The 21,168-nt window shown below is 41.8% G+C and overlaps 2 protein-coding genes across 6 annotated transcripts; both read left to right on the forward strand.

Moving 5' to 3' along the window:
- Positions 1 to 1,655: 1,655 nt before the first annotated feature.
- Positions 1,656 to 11,689, forward strand: LOC112310125 (N-formyl peptide receptor 2-like). Of its 5 annotated transcripts, none has more exons than XM_053915013.2 (3): positions 1,767 to 1,793; positions 7,557 to 7,685; positions 8,786 to 11,689. In XM_053915013.2, the coding sequence occupies exon 3, from the start codon at positions 8,797 to 8,799 to the stop codon at positions 9,787 to 9,789; it is 993 nt and encodes a 330-aa protein (XP_053770988.1). In that variant the 5' UTR covers positions 1,767 to 1,793; positions 7,557 to 7,685; positions 8,786 to 8,796; the 3' UTR covers positions 9,790 to 11,689. The 5 variants fall into 5 exon arrangements, with proteins under 5 accessions (XP_053770986.1, XP_053770988.1, XP_045056218.2 ...); XM_045200283.3 differs by lacking the exon at positions 1,767 to 1,793 and adding an exon at positions 2,293 to 2,486; XM_053915012.2 differs by lacking the exon at positions 1,767 to 1,793 and adding an exon at positions 5,298 to 5,404.
- Positions 11,690 to 12,826: 1,137 nt separating this feature from the next.
- On the forward strand, positions 12,827 to 19,919 carry LOC112310233 (N-formyl peptide receptor 2). Its single transcript, XM_024566487.4, has 2 exons — positions 12,827 to 12,869; positions 17,302 to 19,919. The coding sequence occupies exon 2, from the start codon at positions 17,316 to 17,318 to the stop codon at positions 18,390 to 18,392; it is 1,077 nt and encodes a 358-aa protein (XP_024422255.1). The 5' UTR covers positions 12,827 to 12,869; positions 17,302 to 17,315; the 3' UTR covers positions 18,393 to 19,919.
- Positions 19,920 to 21,168: the final 1,249 nt, after the last annotated feature.

The raw sequence follows: 21,168 nt of genomic DNA on the forward strand, positions 1-21,168 counted from the left end.
GGTAAGAAGAGGTCCTATGTAGCCTCTAGAAAGAGTTTCCTTCTCTATTAAATTAGAGAGGTGTGTGAACAGAGTCAATTTTTCTGCCTGGTTCCTTCCTTCTGGCTTCAAAGGTTATGTAGATGTGATGTCTGGAACACTGGCAGCCACTTTGTGGTCATGTTCAAGAAATTTTCAAAAAGAAAACCAACAGGATAATAGAGTAGAAGGATTAAATTAAACTCAATTTTTATTTGGATTCAGAACCTACCTCCTTCCAATTTTTTAAAATAATATTTTTTTCATGGTTAAGTGATTCACAGGTTTGCTGTAAGTTATACATGAAAACATCTAAATGTACAGTAACTTGGGGAAAACAAAAAAAATCTTTATCTGTTTCTCTTGGACTCTTGTCTTCTCTTTCTCCACTTTTCTCCATGGTTGTATCCACTGGGTTTGAGAACAACACTATAGTACATTCTGATGGTACTTAAAAGCTCAGAAAAGGCTCATCTCCGACTCACAAATTATCACTTTCAGGAGCAGAAGGTCAGGGAATCAATCCTGGTGACGGTGCTGGGTGAAGAGTCCTCTCTCTGTTCTTGGTCACCATGTCTTTCACCTACACTGTGATAGAAAAAGAAGCATATTTGGTCTTTGTCCCAGGTTCTTGGGACAAGGCTAAAACCCTTGCAATTTCCTGAGTGATAGAAGTGTCTTATTTTATTTATGAGGAGACCATTTTGATCACACTAGGATTTTTGCTAATGAGGTAAGTTAGGGTGGACCCTTACATAGCCTTGATGGGACCAACAGATTAAAGCTTTGGAAGTTTTAGCTTCACACAACAACTTCTGAGAAGGGGAGGTGAGAGACAGGCTGGAGACTATGCTCTATAAAAACTACTGAACAATGAGATTTGATGATCTTCCCGGTTAGTGAACACATCAAGGTATTGGGAGAGTGGTGCCCCCAGAAAGAACATGGAAGCTCTGTGAATACACATTCCCCATACCTTGCCCTGTGTATCTCTTCCACTTGGCTGTTTTTGAGTTATATACTTTACAATAAACCAGTAAACATGTGTAAATTGTCCTCCTGATTTCTATTATCCATTCTAGCAAATTCTCAAATCTGAGGACAGGGTAAGGGCAATGCCTGACTTATAGCTGCTCAGTTAGAACTATAGTTAGCAACCTTGTACTTAAAATTGCCCACTTAAGTGAGAGCAGCCTTATGGAATGGAGCCCTTTACCTTGTGGGATCTGGACCTAATTCCAGATAGACAGCATCAGACTGAACTGAATGGTACAACACCCTATTCAGGTCCACAGAGAACTGGAGAATTTCTTGGTGTAGAACAAACACAAACATTTGGTGTCAGAATTGTTGTGTGAGAGGAAAACAAGTTTTTGTTTAACCATCATCTCTGTTTTTTTCTTGCATGCCCCTAATTCTTCTCAAGTCAGTAATTGTTTCTTTTATTTTCCTGAATCTCTGAAAGAAATGGGATTAGACACCCAGCATTCTTGACCCCAGACATTTAGAGGACTGAAATTCCTCTCTCCCACAGAAGGTAGGAGGTGAGGGGAATATTCAGACATTAAGTTTCTAAGAATAGTTTATGACAGTATTTCGAGAATACTTTATGGAAATTGAAAGATGCAATGCTCTGAGTTTCTGTCACCTGATTGATTCAAATCCCATTGTCCCTCCCCCTTGTCCTTCAATAAAGTATCCATGGCAGCTGTTCCAGCCTAAGTTACTCCACTGGAGGCCAAAAACTGGTCACAGGAACAGGATCTGAGCTGGTGGTAAGTTCAAAGCCTGATAATTTAAAAATTATTATTTGAACATCTGCTATGTGGCAGAAACCTCCTGAACTCTAGACCTGGGCTGCCCAGTAAGAATCCACTTGCCACATATGGTTATTGAGCTCTTGCTAGTCTGACCTGAGAAGTGCCATAGTCAAAAATGAATTGAGTTATTTGAGACTTAGTACAAAAAAGAATACAAAATAGCTCATTGACAATTCTTATATTAGTTTACATGTTCCAACTATGTTCTTTTTGATATGTCAGGTTAAATAAAATACTATTACAATTAATTAATGTATTATTAAAATTAATGTTTTACTTTGTAAAAACTTACAAGTCACATATGTGGCTTGTACTTATGGTTCACGTTTATGTTTTTATTGGACAAAGTTACTGTAAAAATATAGCACTGAAAAAACTTCATAGTCTTTGGGGCATATGTACAAATGTGGAGGGTATTTAGAATAAAACATATAAATGGAAAAATAAATAAGAACAGTACATGGTGAGATAGGCTGTACCAGGGGTAGCTGCTTTGCATTGTGGGTCAGGAAGAATGTCTCTGAGTACGTAGTATCTAAGATGAGATAGGAATATTCAGAAAGAGTCAGATGTGGGGAGGTTGAAAGTAAGAGCACTGAATGCAGAAGAAACAGAGGATGCAAAAGCCCGGAGAAGGCAATGAGCTTGGTATGTTCGAGAAGTGAAAGGAATTCAGTGGGGATCCATCACAGTGTGTGGGAGGACAGTGGTTGTGTGAGTCTGAGGGGTACGCAAGGCACATCCAGGAGGGCTTGGTAAGCTTGAGGTAGTAGTTTAGAAACCATGGGAGAGTGCTGAGCAGAATAATATGGCATGATTAGCAGTTTTTCTTGTTTTTTAAATTTTTTTATTGGTGTTCAATTATAGCTCTCCCCTGCCCTGCCCACCCCCCTCCCATTGTCCTTCTCCATGGGTCCTTTATACAAGTTCCTTGACTTGACCCTTCTCCTTCTTTTCCCTATTATCTTCTTCCCCCCTCCCATCTGGTCACTGTCAAGATTGTTTTTTATTTCCTTGTCTCAGGTTCTATTTTGCTCACTTGTTTATTTTGTTGATTAGGTTCCACTTAAAGGTGAAATCACATGATATTTGTCTTTTACCTCTTGGCTTACTTCACTTAGCGTCATACTCTCTAGTTCCATCCATGCTGTCGCAAAGGGTAGGAGCTCCTTCTTTCTTTCTGCTGCATAGTATTCCATTGTGTAAATGTACCACAGTTTTTTTGTCCACTCATTTACTGATGGGCATTTCGGTTGTTTACAGCATTTGGATAATGTAAATAATACTACTATGAACATTGGAGTGCATAGGTTTCAGGATTCTTAGGGTGTAATCCCAGCAGTGGAACTGCCAGGTCAAAAGGCAGGTCCATTTTTTTAAAGGAAATTCCGTATTGTTTTCCACAGTGGTTGCACCAGTCTGCATTCCCACCAACAGTGCACTAGGGTTCCCTTTTCTCCACATCCTCACCAGCACTTGTGATTAGTGTTCCTAAAAGATCATTTGTCTTATGTCTGAAGAATGGACTGGGGGTAGGGGGCTGCATCATTGCCTAAAACAAAGCTATTTGCAAGGTTAGTTCAAATAAACAGCCAGACAAGAACTCTGAACAAGGGTAAAGGTGATAAAAATTATTGTAGGTGTCAACTTAGTTGCTTTGTAGATAGAATTGATTGACTTGGATTGGATTGGATGGCCAAGGAAAGGGAAATCAAGGATAAGTGTTAGATTTGGAAGTTTAACAATTGAATGTGTAGGCTCCAAATAGAAACAGAATATTAAGAGTGAATAGCATGAATGGACGGAGGAATTAAGAGTTTGGGTTAGGCAATGATAGCTTGGGGTGCCTATGGGACTCTTATGGAGAGATGTCAAGGGTCATTTGGTTATTTATCAGGCTATTACTGTGGAGAGAAGCCAAGGCTGATTACATAAACCAGAAGTTACCAGTACAATATTATAAGCCATGAGACTGGATGATGTTACTTATGAAACAAGTAGAGGATAGGGAGAGGCAGGGACATGACCTGGAATACCCAACATTTAGAGTTAAATGTAGGGTAGAAAACGCAAGTAAATAAGATGGAGATGAGGTGGCTATAAAGACAATCAAGGGTGTGTTCTGTGTGTATTTTATCATGCAAAGGCATAAAAAAATGTGTTTTTAGAAAAATAAAGGGGTTTATGTGTCCGACATCACTGAGCTATATGATAAGAAGTGAAAAGGCACCCCTGGAGCAGGGACATGGAGGCTGCCAGTGTCCTTCAGGGGGGCACAGTCCGTGGGGTGTTCAGGACCCAAGTCAGTTTGCAGTGAGTTTAGGCGAAAAAGTGAAGTGACAGGTGGAGATACTGCCTTCTAGCTTTGACTGTGAATCCCCTTCACTGAGAGAATTTTCTTGCAAGAACAAGGCTGAATCTGGAAAGGAACTTGAGCCAACAACAGTTTCTTTGTGAAGGGAGGGGAGATGATATGTCTGTGTGATAGAATGATCTAGTGGAAAGAAAATCTTGGGGATGTTTTGGCAGAAAGGAAAAGTGATCCTGCAGGAGAAAAACTGGGAAGGTGAGGGAGAGAGGGATCCAGAGAAAACGTAAAGGGGGAAAGGAACAACAACACTGGATTCACTGCAACAGGTACAGATATAAACGGGAGCATTGGGCAGAGAGAAGGCTACAACGCTCACAAACAATTATTACTACTTTCTTATTAAAATATGAGGTAGAGGCATCAGCTGAGGGCAGGAATAGGGAGTAGGTTAAGAATTTTGAGGAGAAAGCAGAACTGAAACAATTACTTGCAAGCATGAAAATGCGATCATGAAGAAATAGAACAAAATAACGGAACTACTGAGTTTCCGTGTGAAACCTGGGGTCAAATCCAGTTGCACCATTAGTAATTGTGACATTGGGCAGGTTTCTTCTTGTGCCAGGACCATGGTTTCCTCTTGATTTACATGATGATAACATTCATCTGAAAGGAAGGATGATGACTTCAGAGCTGATAAAATGACAGCTCTTAGGGGCTCATCAAATAACAGGTATCATATAGTCCATACCACCTGGGGCACACAGGTTCTCCCCCACCCCACATCAAGAGAGTGGGCCCCTAATTTCACAACTTGCTTCATTGGCCTTTCCCCACCTGTCATTGCACAATCATCCTTCCTTGTTGTACCAACATGTTGAAACCAGTAATTTAGAGATTATTGAGCTCATGATATCTCCTGAGGTCCTTGTAGGACGCTGAGTGGGTGGGTGGAGAGAACCTGCCCCTGCTGAGGAAGAGCTGGCTGGGTGCACATTTCTGGTGATACCCATCTGCCTGAGCTCAGATTCAGCTCTTTCTAACCGTGAGTTTTGAACAAGTAATGTAACCAGTTTAAGTCTTCACCTACTCACCTGTACAACAGTTATACTAATTATAACTAATGTGATTCTGTATTTACAAATTTACAGAGTATGTATAGTGCTTATGCATATTCACACATGCAATCCTGAAGAGCCATATGAGAGGAGCTGTGGCAAGGGTTAAAATAGGAGCTCTTGGCACATACAACATGTTCGTAAGTAGTAATTATGATTATTATGAGCATTGTTCTTGACTTGAACTTGAGCTCTGATAATGCATGGTGCAGGATAGAACCCCAGAAGACAGGACAGAGGCTGGTGAGCACCAGGAGTTCCCATGAGTTAAAGATACCCAGTTCAGTCTAAAAGATTTCCATGTCTATTTTCATCTGATTCTTACCCCAAAACCAGTTTCAACAGAAAATCACCCCATTCTGTAGAGGAGGAAACTGTAGTTTGAAGAGATGCCACTGACTAAAAACACCTATATTGGGCAGGTTTCGAGAGGAGACTAGAATACAGATCGACCTAACTGGTTTTTTTTTTAAATTTTTATTGTTATTCAATTACAGTTGTATGCCTTTTCTCCCCTTCCCTTCCCCCCACCACAGCTGAACCCACCTCCCTCCCCCACCCCCACCATCCCCCCCGATTTTGTCCATGTATCCTTTATAATAGTTCCTGCAATCCCCTCTTCCCACTGTCCCCACCCCACTCCCCCCTGGCCACTGCTAGACTGTTCCCAACCTCAATGTCTCTGGTTGTATTTTGTTTGCTTTTTTCTTCTATTGATTATGCTCCAGTTAAGGGTGAGATCATATGGTATTTGTCCCTCACCGCCTGGCTTATTTCACTTAGCATAATGCTCTCCAGTTCCATCCATGCTGTTGCAAAGGGTATAAGCTCCTTCTTTCTCTCTGCTGCGTAGAATTCCACTGTGTAAATATACCATAGTTTTTGGATCCACTCGTTTGCTGATGGGCACTTAGGTTGCTTCCAGTACTTGGCTATTGTAAATTGTGCTGCTATGAACATTGGGGTGCACAGGTTCTTTTGGATTGGTGTTTCAGGGTTCTTAGGGTATAATCCCAGTAGTGGAATTGCTGGGTCAAAGGGCAGTTCCATTTTTAGTTTTCTGAGGGAATTCCATACTGTTTTCCACAGTGGCCTCACCAGTCTGCATTCCCACCAACAGTGCACTAGGGTTCCCTTTCCTCCGCATCCTCTCCAATATTTGTTTGTGGATTTGTTTATGTTGGCCACTCTGACTGGTGTGAGATGGTACCTCATTGTGGTTTTAATTTGCATCTCTCTGATGGCCAGTGATGCTGAGCATCTTTTCATATGTCTCTGGGCCCTCTGTATGTCTTCCTGGGAGAAGTGTCTGTTCAAGTCCTTTGCCCATTTTTTAATTGGGTTGTTTTCGACCTAGCTTTTGAGCCCAGCATGAGAACACTGTAACAATGACCCTCATCTGGGGGGAAGGGTGATTTCTCCCCTAGGGGGCATTTGACACTTTGGATTGCCACCACTAGAGAGGGTGGCTACTGGGTTCTAGCAGGAGGAGGCCAGAGATGCAGATAAACATCCTACAATATACAGGACAGTCCCCCACAACAAAGAATTACCCACCCAAATGCCGATGTTGCCAAGATTGGGAAACCCAGCACTCCATCAAGCAATATCCCATAGACGACTGGGTGAAAGTGACTGGTGCAGACAGGAAGAAAGAAAGGAAGAAGGGGAAGGAAATGAGGCAAACTGTCATACGAGGGTATGATCATCTCCAGGTAATCTTGGGAGAACCTGGCAGCACTTCACAGTGACTAAGGCAGTGACTCTGGAATCGGTTCAGTCTGGTTTGAAAGCTTGTTGTCTCTGCTGACTGGCTGTGCTCATCGTGGTGAACAAAGTGCTGCAATCCCTGGACCATAGTTTCCCTTTTGTGAGAAGGGGATGGTAGCGGATGTCTTGCAATATTATTACAAATATTGAATGTACATAAATGCTCAAAAATGGCTGTTTCTCTGCAAGAGGCAGAAGAGCCTAGGCTAAGATGATTCTTACATTTTGAGGCCATAGAAAATTACCCTAGATTTTATGCAAAGGGATTCTAGGATGGAGTTGAATGTGCACTGTAGCAGCCACCCTGGATGTATGTCTGTGATAAAGCTCATAGACCGCAGTATGAGGGAATCTGGTCAAGTGCAATGGACAAGTGGGTCATACAGACACTGGGTTGAACCTGAAGGCAACAGTTACAGATGTGACCTGGTCCAGAGGCAGACACTACTACACTTTTGTCGATTCTCCTTCTTAATAGCAAGCAAATTTATGGGAAAAGCTCACCCGGATATCTTCCCCTAGTGTTATTGTCCAGGACTCAGTCATGTCTCACTGCTAAAACAATCCTTTGCAAAGCAAGCAAATGCCAGCTGCCAGTGAGACTAATCAGGATTTGCCTCCACAGATGGAAAGGAGCATCTTCTCTGAAGAGTGAGTAACTATACAAAGTTGGGTTTGACTGGCAGAGAATGGGGGGTAAGTGCTGGGTGGGAATCCAGCAATGTCTGTCACAGTTGTGTAGTTGGAGGAAGGATTTGAAAGTCAGGTCAAGCTAGATTGAAGTCCTTCCTCTACCATTTACCACCTAACTAACTTTCAAGGTCTCATAATTGCTCTGAATATCTATTTATTCTTATGAAAAGTACAGATAATAACAGTTATAAAGTTGTATGTAGGTCAAACTGAATATATATACATATATATGTACACACACATGTATATAACATGACCCCCACTTAATACAATGCATGGTCTCGAATAAGAACCCAATAAGCATTGACTCTCATATTCTCTGTGCCACAGATGCTAAAAGCTATACCATGTGCAAAAACTCTTTGTATCCCAAACAGAAAAGAGCTCCATATCGAACAGATCATGAAAAACAGAGGGCTGAATGCAAAAAAGAGGCCCCTTGACTTACCTCCTCTAGTACAAACTCTACAGGATGTAACGTATTACTACATATTAACAGTAACTGTTCAAAATCCTCTTCAGCTATAAACTCAAACCACATTCTAAAACTTTAAAGACTACTCAATAAATAGGTTAAGAGTTCTCACAGAGGGGAGGGACAGGGGCTGGGTGGGAATTAACCAGAACCTGGGGCTGGCAGAGGTTGCAGAGACAGCTGGCATCTATGCATTGGGTCGTGGGTAGAAGATGATGGGACCCTACTGACTCTGAGTCTAGTGCCTCCCTCACTGTGCTGAACATGCCTCCCATCAGTTTTCTGTTGTTTATACACCCTCAGCTCAGGATCCTGCCAATGGACAGGAGCCTTCTAACCCTCTTGGTTAAGTAATCAGCCTAAGAGATGGAATGCTTATTAATAATTATGGAAATATGGAGAACTGTCTTCTTCCAAAGGAACAGCCAAGGGTTTGCCAAATGTATAGTGACTGACCACAAGGTTCCGTAGAGTGGGTATCCCGTTTGGCCAGGAAGCTCTAGTGCATGTTGATGTTGGCTTGAATAGAAATGCTGTAGGATGGTTTCACAGCTGGCAAATTCCCATTGCTCAAATGTTTTAGGTGTGGACAAGATGGCAATTGACTACGTGGCTCTGCATATCTTCACATTGGTGATGCATGGAATCATCAGTGTCCTCGGCATCCTGGGCAATGGGCTTGTGATCTGGGTGGCTGGATTCCGGATGGCACTCACAGTCACCACCTTGTGTTACCTGAACCTGGCCATAGCCGACTTCCTCTTCACTGCCACTCTGCCATTCTTCTTGGTTGTAAGTGCCAGGAAAGGACAGTGGCCTTTTGGCTGGCTCCTGTGCAAGTTAACTAACTTCTTTGCAGACACAAACCTGTTTGCAAGTGTCTTCCTCATTAATTTCATTGCTCTGGACCGATGTATTTGTGTCCTGCGTCCAGTCTGGGCCCAGAACTACCGCACTGTAAGTCTGGCTATAAAACTGATCATTGTACCTTGGATTCTTGCAGCAGTCCTTAACTTGCCAGTTGTCATCTTCATTACTACACAAAAGGATGAACAAAATAATGTATACTGTGGTTTTGACCTTGAAACCTGGGGGAACATCACTGAAGAAGAGAAGATGCGCAGGGTGTTCACCTCGGTAAAAATCATAGGGACAAACCGCTTCATCGTTGGCTTCACATTTCCAATGTCCATCATCGCTATTTGCTATGGGCTCATTGCTGCAAAAATCTGTAAAAAAGGCATGGCTAATTCCAGCCGCCCCTTATGGGTCCTCACTGCTGTCGTGGCCTCCTTCTTCATTTGCTGGTTCCCCTTTCAAGTGTGTCTTCTGTATTTAGTCTGGGCCGCAGAGAGAATGTCTGACGAAAAGTTCAAAATCCTTGCTCTCCTAATATCCCTAACAAGTATCCTAGCTTTCTTCAACAGCTGTATCAACCCAATGCTCTATGTATTCCTGGGCAAGGACTTCCGAAACAAACTGATCCACTCCCTGCCAGGCAGCCTGGAGAGGGCCCTGACTGAGGACTCAGCCCTGACCACTGACATAACGAAGTCTGCTTCACCTCCTACAGAGGCCAACTTGTAGGAGATGGGAGGTGATTGGGAGCATTATTGTACTCTGCCAGCTTCTACCTTGCTCCCAGTTCCAGCTTCATCTTACCGTGGGTCATACTGAGTGTTGGGCAAATTTTCTCTGGCCAAGATACCATCAAGAGAGGCTGAGGGCCCCATCATTACATTCAGAGTTTATTAAGGGAACATACACACAAGGCTCAGATTCGGCAGCAGCAAGATGACATGGGTATCTCCTGTGCCACATGGAAGGCATTAAGTTTATAGGACAGGGCAGGATGAATGGGGGTACTGGGGAATGACCCACCTAGTAAGGAGACACTGCCTTCCACATGCCCATGCATGGTGAGGGCCCAGTCCAGGAAGCAGCATGCCTGGGGAATGGGTCTGGAGAGGCAGGTCTCTGAGGGGATTTATGGAAAGCAATCTCTGTTCTGGCCTGAATCTAACTGGATCTAGCTAAACAATCTGGCACTGGTACCATTAGTGAGTAGTTTGTTCTCCACAATGAACTACTCATCATAAAGAATACTTGGGTGTCCCTGACTTGGAGAGAAGAAATGGACCTCAGGGTACTACTGATGTCATTTTTGGTTTTGGCACCTCAGCCCATATCCCTGGGATAAGTGAAGGTGGGAAGGAGTACAAGGAAAGAGAAGAGAAAGAGTGATGGGTAATCTTCAAGCTTAGATGAGAAAATATGTTAAGGGGAAAATGCTGGTATTTCACCATGAAGTAAGATGTTTGCTGTAGATTGCTTTTAGATGTTTTTATATGACCACAGAAGTTTCCTATTCCTAATTTACTAACAGTTTTCTTCTTAATCACAAATAACTATTGGATTGTATAAGTGCATGTTCTGCATATACTAAGAGGATCATATTATTTTTATTGTTTTACTTACATCATCATAAACTATATTCCTTTTTGAACATTAAACTACCCTTGTATTCCTAGAATAAACCACACTTGCTCCTGATGTATTTTATGTACTTCTAACTAATCTCACTAGATTGGTTTGGAACTTCTGCATTTATATTTATATATATATAAATAAACATGGGTTTGTTCTTTTTCTTTACTATCTGTGTCAAGTTTTACATCAAAAGATGTAAAAAGAAGTGGGAAGCAAGTCCTCCAATTCTATTCTCTGGTGTCATATCTTTTATAAATGTTTAGAGAAATTCACTGGTGAAGCCAGTTGGGTCCTGGGCTTTATGAGAAATCTTCTAAACAGTTTCAATTCCTTTAATAATTATCAGACTATTCAGATTTTCTATTTCCTCTTGTTTCAGTTTTGGTAATTGGTGACTTTCAAGGAATTTAACCATTTTATCCAAACTCTCAAATTTATTGTCATGAAACAGTATGATAACTATATACAGTATATACAGTACTTGTCACAGTTATCTTTACATAATAAGAATGTAATCTGCGGGCCAGCTTTGGCCTTTATTGTTCATGAATGGATCCTGATTCTGTATGTGTAAAATAGTGCCTGACATGTGACAGACACTCAATAAGGAGTTACTGAGTTAATGGATCAATAAAACATAGTATCACGTGGGTGTCAACTGAAAAGCTTTAATGTCTAAGTAAAATGAACTCTGAATTAATCATGAATTGGGCTGTGCTTCTTGAACCCCTAGTACTACTCCCAAAATTTACAAATCCTTACATGGTTTATATTTTTCGGAACACCTCAGTTTTGACTTTCTGTGTTTCAAATACAGTACTCTGGCTAACTGTTGACTCATGTCTTTGTTTTGAAATAAATCAATCTGTAATATTAGCCAGCCTTTTCTCTTGGTTTCTGCAAATCATCACTCACATACTGTCATCTAATGTATAACACAACATCCTGATTCCTTGGCAAAAGATGAACTGAAAATAAACATTCAAATACGAAAAAATATATGTTTGGTCTTTATCCCTGGTTCTTGTAAATGGCTTCCAAACACTTGCGAATGCTAGAAATTTTGTGAATGCTAGAAGTGTCTTTTTATTCATAAAGACCCCTTTGGATCACTCCAGAATTTATGCTAATGAGGTAAGTTAAGCTGGGTCCCTAGGTAGCCTCAGTGGAACCAAGTGATTAAAGTCTTTGGAAATTTTAGCTCAACACACTGACCTCTGGGAATAGGAGTTGGGAGGGTGCTGGACATTAAGCTCTACAAAACTCTTTAGGTTTTTTTTACTGAACTGCTCTGTAAAACTCTTGAACGATAAGATTTCATGAGTTCCCTGTTGCTGAACACATCAAGGCGTTGGGAGGGTGGCGCCCAGTGAGAGAAAAAGACTCTGCACACACATCCCCCCCTTCCTCTCCTATGCATGTCTCTGATCTGGCTGCTATTGAGTTGTATTCTTAATAATGAACTGTGATACGTAAGTACATTCCTTCCTGGGTTCTGTGAGCCATTCTAGCAAATCATCCTACCTGAAGAGGGGGCCATGGGAGCCCCTGATTCACAGCTGCTCAGTCATAACTACAGTGGACAACCTGGGACTCCCAAGTGGCATCTGAAGTGGGGGGTAGCCTTGTAGCCCTGAGACCTTTACCTTGTGGGTAATCTGACCCTAATTCCAGACAGACAGCGTCAGACTGAACTGAATGGTAAAACACCCAGCTCAGGTCCACAGAGAATTGGAGAATTTCTTGATGTAGAACAAACACACACATATAGTGTCAGAAGTGTTGTTTCAGTGCAGAAACAAGTTTTTGTTTAACCATGACTGTTTGTTTAATTGCTTGCCTCCAAATACTATCTCAGTAATTGTTTCTTTCACTTTCCTGAATCTCAGAACGAGAAAGGGCCTGGATACCCATAAACCATGACCCTTGAAATTTAGAGGACTGAACTCCCATCTCCAATAGAAGGTGGGAGATAAGGGAAATATTCAGACATTAAGGTTCTAAAAAGAGTAAGCTGACCACATATGGGAATTGTAAGAAGCTCTGACCCACCTGATTGGTCGAGTCCCATTGCCCCTCCCCTTGTCATTCATTAAAGCATCTGCTGAAGCCCTTCCAGCCTGAGTTACTCCACAGGAAGCCAGGAACTGCTCACAGGAACAGGATCTCAGCAGGTGGTAAGTTCAAAGCCTGACAATTTAAAAATTGTCATTTGATTATCTACTATGTGGCAGAAACGTCCTGAACTCTAGAGCTGGGTTGTCCATAAGAATCCACTTGCCACATATAGTTCCTGAGCTCTTGCTAGTCTGACCTCAGAGGTGCTGTAGTCAGAAATATATTTAGTATATGCAAAGATAGTATGAAAAGAGTGCTAAAAATCTCATTGGCAATTCTTAGATGGGTTATGTGTTCAAATGATATTCTGTATTTGTTGACTTAAATAGAATATATTAAAATTAATTTCTTGTACTTTATAAATTGTAAGGCACATATGAGGCTCACATTCATGGCTCCATTGGTCAGCATTACTATGGGCATAGAGCACTGAAAGAACTAGGCAGTCTTCCGTAGCTTACATACTAGTGTGAAGGGTATTTAGAATAAAATACAAATGAATAAACAAATAAGCAGGAACACCACCTGGTGACATAAGCTGTTCCCAGGGTGGCTGTTTTCCATTGTGGGTCAGGTGTGACCTGAGGATATAATATCTAAGCTGAGATAAGAACATTCCAAAAGAACCAGATGTGGAACGCTTGAAAGGAACAGCATAGCAGGCAGAAGGAACAGAGAAGCAAAAGCCCTGAGAAGGCAATGAGGTTGGCATGTTCAAGGAATGGAAGGAATGCGGTGCGGATCCATCATGGTATGTGAGAGGACATTGAATATGTGAGTCTGAAGGGTACACAGGGCAGAACCAGGAGGGTTCGGTAAGCTTGAGTTAGGAGTCAGAAAGGCATTGGAAGCCGTTTAGAAGAATAATGTCATGGATGATTAGTGTTTCTAAAACATCATTTGGCTTATGTCTGGAGAATGGATTGGGGGGCAGCAACAGTGACAAGAACAAGCTATTTGCAAGGTTACTGCAAATAAGCAGCCAGACAAGAGCCAGAGACAATGGTGGTGGTGATAAAAATAATTCCACGTATGGACTTAATTACTTTGTAGATAGAGTGATTTATTTGAATTTGATAGTCATGGAAAGGGAATTGAATGGTGTGTTAGATTTGGAAATTTAACAACTGCGTGTTAAGTTCCAAACAGCCACAGAATATTCAGAGTGGCAGATTTGGGAGGATGGAAGCATTAATTAAGAGTTTAGCTTAGGTGATGCTAGGTTTAAAGAGAAACTGCACTGAGATGAGGTGGACTATAGAGCTATAATGACAACCAAGAGTCTAGTATGTGTGTATTTTATCATCTGAAGGCAGAAGAAAATATGTTTTTGGGAAAAGAAAGGGGTTTATGTGTCCACATCACTGAGCTATATGATAAGAAGTGAAAAGGCACCCCAGGAGCAGGGACATGGAGGCCACCAGTGTCCTTCAGGGGGGCACAGTCCATGGGTGTTCAGGACACAGGTCAGTATGCGGTGAGTTTAGGAGAAGAGGTGAGATGACAGGTAGAGATACTACCTTCTAGCTTTGGCTGTGAATCCCCTTCACTGAGAGAATTTTCTTGCAAGAACAGAGCTGAAGCTGGAAAGGAACTTGAGCCAACAACAGTTTCTTTGTGAAGGGAGGGGAGATGATATGTCTGTGTGATAGAATGATCTAGTGGAAAGAAAATCTTGGGGATGTTTTGGCAGCAAAGAAAAGTGATCCTGCAGGAGAAAAATTGGGAAGGTGAAAGAGAGAGACATCCAGAGCAAACACGAAGGGGAAAGGAACAAGAACTCTGGATTCACTGTAACAGGTGCAGATAAATGGGAGGGTTGGAGAGAGAGAAAGTTACATTAGCAATTATTACTATTTTCTCATTAAAATATGAGGTAGGGGCACCAGCTGAGGGCAGTAATGGGGAGGAGATTAAGAATTTTGAGGAGAAAGCAGAACTGAAACAATTATGCATGAAACAATTATTGCATGAAAATACAAACATCATGAAGAAGAAATAGAGTAAAAGAACAAGGAACTACTGAATTTGTGTGTGAAATCTGTGGTCTAAATCCAGTTGCACCCTTAGTAATTGTGATATTGGGTAGGTTGCTTCCTCTGCCAGGATCATGAATGATTTTATTTATCCAAACCGAGGATGTTGTCACTGGAGATGATAAATTGTACAGTGACTGGCATCTTTTACGAGTCACCAAATAGCAGGCATCGTAACCCATCTGAGTGCCACCTGGGGCACACAGGTTCTCCACGACTCCGGACTGAGAGAGTGGGCCCCTAATTTCACAACTTTGCCTCATAGGCCTTTCCCCACCTGTCATTGCACAATCATCCTTCCTTGTTGTACCAACATGTTTAAACCAATAATTTAGAGATTATTGAGCTCATGATATCTCCTGAGGTCCTTGTAGGATGCTGAGTGGGTGGGTGGAGAGAACCTGCCCCTGTTGAAGTATCAGGTGGGAGAAAGTTAAGGGCATGTTTCTGGTGGAACCTATCTACTGGAGCTCAAATTTGGGCCCTACCTCTTTCTAACTGGGGGCTTGAAACAAGTAATGAAACCAATTTAAGTCTCACTTCCTCTTCTGTACAATGGTTATACTAATTGTAACAACATCATCCATATTTACAATTTCACAGAGAATGCTTAGTGCTTTACATGCTTTCACACATGCAATTCTCAAGAACTATAAGAATAGATTTGTGGTGAGGGTTAGAAGAAGAGCTCTTGGCACATACAAAACATTCATAAGCAGTAATTATGATTATCATAAGCATTGTTCTTGACCTGAACTTGAGCTTCCACAATGTATAAACCAGGACTGAATCCCAGGTCACAGGACAGAGCCCAGGGAGCACCAAGAGTTCCCACATGTTAAAGGCACCCAGTTCAGCCTAAAAGATTTCCATGTCTATCTTCAGCTAATCCTCACCTAGGAACCAGTCTTCACCCCAAAGTCACATCATTCTGTAGAGAAGGAAACTGAAATTCAAAGTTATGTTGCTGTCACTGGGCAGGTGTCAGTGAGATTAAAATACACATTGGCCTAACTCCTGAGCCCAACACTCTACACTATGAAATCTGGGGTTTAAATCCAGTTGCACCCTCAAGTGGGGTACCTTCCCCCATGGGACACTTCACAATGTCTGTAGAGACGTTTGGTTGTGACAATGGAAAGAGACTGGTAATGGCATGTAGCAGATGGAGGCCAGGGATGCTTCTAAACATCCTACAGTGTACAAGACATCCCCCCAGAACAAAGAATTCAGTCCTGTACCAACTGTTAAAATACTCCTTTGCAAAGGAGAGTGTATTCCATTTGCCAGTGAGACTAATCAGAATTTGGGTCCAAAGACGGAGGGAAACATCTTTCCTGAAGAGTGAGTAACTACATAAACTTGGGTTTGGTTAGCAAAGAAGAATGAGAATGGATGTTGGGTGGGAATCCAGCAATGTCTGTCACAGTTGAGTAGTAGAGGAAGGACTTGGATGTCAGATCGAGTTGGATTGAAGTCCTCCCTCTTCCACTTATCTCTTTAATGACTTCTGCAGGTCCTGTAATTGCTCAGAATATCAATTTATTCTTATGACAACTGGAAACAATAGACATCATTGAGTTGTATGTAGGTTACACTGGATCTCTGCATATGTAACTAGACCCACACTTAAAAATAATGCATGGTCTCTGATAAGAACCACACAAATATTGACTATCTACTAATCTTGTTTCTTTATGCCACAGACACTAAAGCTACACAATGGACAAAAATTCTTTGCATCCCAAACAGAGGACAGCTCCCTATCAAACACAGACAATGAAAAACAGAGGGTTCAATGTAAAAAAGGGGGCTCCTTTGCAGACTTGCTGCAGCACAGTACCTGTTCAAGATCCTCTTTAAGTATAAACCTAAACCACCCTCTGAGACTAACAACACAGTCATACATGCAATCCCTAAGAGCCATGTGAGAGGAGCAACAACAATAGGCAAACAGCACAATAGGTCAAAGGTTCTCGCAGAGGGGAGGGACAGGAGCTGGGTGGGAGTCTGCCAGAACCTGGGGCTGGCAGAGGTTGCAGAGACAGCTGGCATCTATGCATTGGGTCGTGGGTGGAAGATGATGGGACCCTACTGACTCTGAGTCTAGTGCCTCCCTCACTGTGCTGAACATGCCTCCCATCAGTTTTCTGTTGTTTATACATCCTCAGCTCAGGATTCTGCCAATGGACAGGAGCCTTCTAACCCTCTTGGTTATGTAATCAGCCTCATAGGTGGAAAACATATTAATAATTATGGAAATATAGAGAACTGTCTTTTCCCAGAGGAGTAGCCAAGAGTTTGCCAAATGTATAGTGACTGACCACAAGGTTCAGTAGAGCGGGTATCCCGCTTGGCCAGGAAGCTATATGCAGGGCATGTTGATGTTGGTCTGAACAGAAATGCTGTAGGATGGTTTCACAGCTGACAAATTCCCGTTGCTGAAATGTTTCAGGTGTGGACAACAGAATGGAAACCAACTCCTCCGTCATCTCTCTGAATGGATCTCGTGAGAATCTCTTTGAGTCTCCTCTGTTCATTGCTCTCCAAATCACCTCTTTGGTGGTTCATGGGATCACCTTTGTCCTCGGCATCCTGGGCAATGGGCTTGTGATCTGGGTGGCTGGATTCCGGATGGCACGCACAGTCACCACCTTGTGTTACCTGAACCTGGCCTTAGCCGACTTCTCTTTCATTGCCACTCTACCATTCCTCATGGTCTCAATGGCCTTGAAAGAACAATGGCTTTTTGGCTGGTTCCTGTGCAAGTTAATTAACATCATCGTGGACATTAACCTGTTTGGGAGTGTCTTCCTCATTGCCTTCATTGCTCTGGACCGCTGTATTTGTGTCCTGCATCCAGTCTGGGCCCAGAACCACCGCACTGTAAGTCTGGCTATAAAAGTGATCATTGTACCTTGGATTCTTGCAGTAGTCCTTACCTCGCAAATTTTCCTTTTCATGACTATTAAAAGGGACGGGAAAGGGAATACATACTGTACTTTCAACTTTGCATCCTGGGCTGACACCCCTGAAGAGATGATAAAGGTGGCCATCACTGTGATGACAGCCAGAGGGATCATCCGGTTTATCATTGGATTCACTATGCCAATGTCCATCATCGCTATCTGCTATGGGCTCATTGCTGCCAAAATCCGAAAGAAAGACATGATTAATTCCAGCCGTCCCTTACGGGTCCTCACTGCTGTTGTGGCCTCCTTCTTCATTTGCTGGTTCCCCTTTCAACTGAATGCCCTTCTGAGAACAGTTTGGCTCAGAGAAGCAGTGTTTGAGGGTAAATACAAAGTCATTAATATCTTGTTATACCCAACGAGGTCCTTGGCATTCTTCAACAGCTGCCTCAACCCAATGCTCTACGTCTTTGTGGGCCAAGACTTCCGAGAGAGACTAATCCACTCCCTACCGGCCAGTCTGGAGAGGGCCCTGACTGAGGACTCAGCCCTGACCGAGGACTCAGTCCCGACCAGTGACACAACCATCAAATCTGTTTCACCTCCTATAGAGGCTGAGTTACAAGCAATGTGAGTGGGGCTGGGGGACATTTTCAAACTCTGCCTACCCTGCTCCCAGTTCTTGCTTCATCCTACTTTGCTGCCCTCTGAATGGCAAGAAAGAAAATGGACATAAGGGTATATTGGTGTCCTTTCTGGGTTTAGTACCTCAGGCTATATACCCTGAGGTAAGTAGAGGTGGGAAAGAGTACAAGGGAAGAGAGGTGAATAATGGGGAATCTGGAAAGCTTAGATGACAGAGCATATTATGGGGAAAACTTTAGTATTTCAACATTTAGTAAGATATTTGCTGTGGCTTTTGTGTAAGCTTTTTTTTTTTTATCAGACTATGGAAGTGTTTTCTACTCCCATGTAACTAAAGAGTTTCTTCCTTTTTAACCCATGATTAGCTATTGCATTGTGTGAAATGTATTTCTGAACATATTAAGATGATTCTATTATATTTATCCTTTCATTTACATCATTATAAATTATATTTATTTTTGAATGTTTGGCTACCCATGTATTCCTAGAATAAACTATACTCAGTCATGATGTATTATACATATTTCTAATGAATATCACTAGATTGGTTTGCAATTTCTCACTTTATGTTTATGTAAAGGTTGATCTGTTCTTTTACTTTCTCCTAATGTGTGTGTCAGGTTTTATATCAAACATATAATAGCCTTCTAGAAAGTGCTGGTAAATGATTCCTCTGATCCTATTCTCTGGTGTTATATGTGTGATAAATGCTTACAGAAATTCACCAGTGAAGCCCACTGGGTCTTGGGTCTTCTTTACAGGAAGGCTTTTAATAACAGGTTCTATTTCTTTAGTAGTTATTAGAATCTTCAGACTTTAGATTTCTGTCAGTTTTGATAAACTGTGACTTTCAAGAAATTTAGCATTTCACAAAAACTATCGAGTTCATTGACATGAAACCGTATAATCCCTATTTAGAGTTCTTGGTATGACTTCCTTTACATAATGGAAACAGCAGCTATCTGAGGGCAGGGATCTGGTCTGTACTGTTCTCTAATGGATCCCAATCCTCTACATGTAAAATAGTGCCTGGTATGTGACAGGCACTCAATGAATAGTTATTGAATTAATGAATCAACAAACATAGTATCATGCAGGTGTCAAGTGAGAACCTTTGATGTCCAATTAAAGTTATCTCTGACATCGTGTCATGAGTTGAGCCATGTCCAGTGAACTCTTAGCCCCATGCCCACAAGTGAAACTTACAAATCTTCACATGGTTTATATTTTCATAAACACCTAAGATTTTCACTTTCTATTTCAAATAAAGTACTCTGGCTGTTACCTTACAACTTTGTTTTCAAATAAATCAACCCACAATATAACTCAGCCTTTTTCCTTGCTTTCTGCAAATAATCACTCATAAATTATCCTTTATTGTGCAACATACTTTCCTGACTCATTCATTACCACAAAAGCCCACAAAAATACATGTTAGGTAGTCTTGTTATCAAAATTCTTTGCCCAGAAGACTAGACTTTGGGTAGTGGGCACACAATGCAATATACAGATGATGTATTACAGAATTGTGCACCTAAAACTTATGTGTTTTTAACCTATGTTACCGTAATACATTGAATTTTTCAAAAATCCTTCACTCATCCATTGCTTTATTCAGGCAGCCTTTCCCTTTCCTTCATGTCACCCCTAAAGTTTTTGCATTTCCAATGCAGAGTTTACCCATTTCACCTACATTCTTGACTCCTAGAAATGCTTTTTCAAAAAATCATCACCTGAGGATACGTTTATTGATCTTAGAGAGGGAGGAAGAGAGAGAGAGAGAAACATTGATGTGAGAGAGAAACTTTGCACCCCAACTGGGGATGGAACCCACAACCTAGGTATGTGCCCTGACCATGGATCAACTTGCAACCTTCTGGTGTATGGGACAATGCTTCAACCAACTGAGCCACCCGGCCAGTGCTAGAAATGCTCTTTACTGCCCAAGAAATGTATACCCTCCAATGTCCTTCTAAGGTGTGGCCTCAGAAAATAAGAAACAAGAAATGCAATAGGGGTGGTAGGGGTGGTAGGGACCTAATAAATGGTAATGGGAGATGGTTTGACTTTGGGTGCTGGGCACACAGTGCAATATACAGATCTTGTATCATAGAAATGTACACTTGAAATTTATATGATCCTATTAATCAACACTACCCCAATAAGTTTAAACTTAAAAAAAAAATTTAAATAAGATTTTAAAAAAAACCCACAAGAAATCCAAGAGGGTAGAGCCAGCAGCCATAAAGGATGACGTATATCCTCTAGATAGGAGAGCCACTGCTCCCAAAGTGGCTAACTAAGAAACCTCTTCCACTGTCAGGGCAGGAAATTCTTACTATTCCTACCCACTGGCCTTGGTTAATTGCAACACAGTTGTGCCTGCTACATCCTCTCCACTTTTCTGCGCCACGGTGGAAGTTTCCACTGTGGGCACTTCATCGCCATTGCTCCATCGTGTATTTGGAGTCTGGAATTTGAGGATTCTTGTAAGTTCATGCAACGTTTACCACAAAGAAACACTTCTAGACCTGAATGAGTCTAAAACTCCAAAATAAAACTTCGGGCTGTCATCCTGGGGAAGGATGGGACTACTTCTATTGGAGAGAAGAGTATCTAAGGATGGTGAATAGACAAAGAGGTAGGATGTGGCAGAGACCCAAAGCTTCCTACTCAATATTTGCCCTCTCCTTCCTTGCCAAAACTTGTGAAAATTCATATACCTAAAACAATACTTTCTTCAGCCATCCTTTCAGCTAGATGTG

Source organism: Desmodus rotundus, chromosome 12, assembly GCF_022682495.2.
Source record: "Desmodus rotundus isolate HL8 chromosome 12, HLdesRot8A.1, whole genome shotgun sequence".
Classification (NCBI taxonomy): domain Eukaryota; kingdom Metazoa; phylum Chordata; class Mammalia; order Chiroptera; family Phyllostomidae; genus Desmodus; species Desmodus rotundus.

Coding starts and splice junctions, on each gene's coding strand:
- LOC112310125 (XM_045200283.3), top strand. CDS start 2,438: ATGCAGAAGAAACAGAGGATGCAAAAGCCCGGAGAAGGCAATGAGCTT. Junction 2,487..7,556: donor CGGAGAAGGCAATGAGCTTG/GTATGTTCGAGA, acceptor ATCTTCCCCTAG/TGTTATTGTCCAGGACTCAG. Junction 7,686..8,785: donor AGGAGCATCTTCTCTGAAGA/GTGAGTAACTAT, acceptor CAAATGTTTTAG/GTGTGGACAAGATGGCAATT.
- LOC112310233 (XM_024566487.4), top strand. CDS start 17,316: ATGGAAACCAACTCCTCCGTCATCTCTCTGAATGGATCTCGTGAGAAT.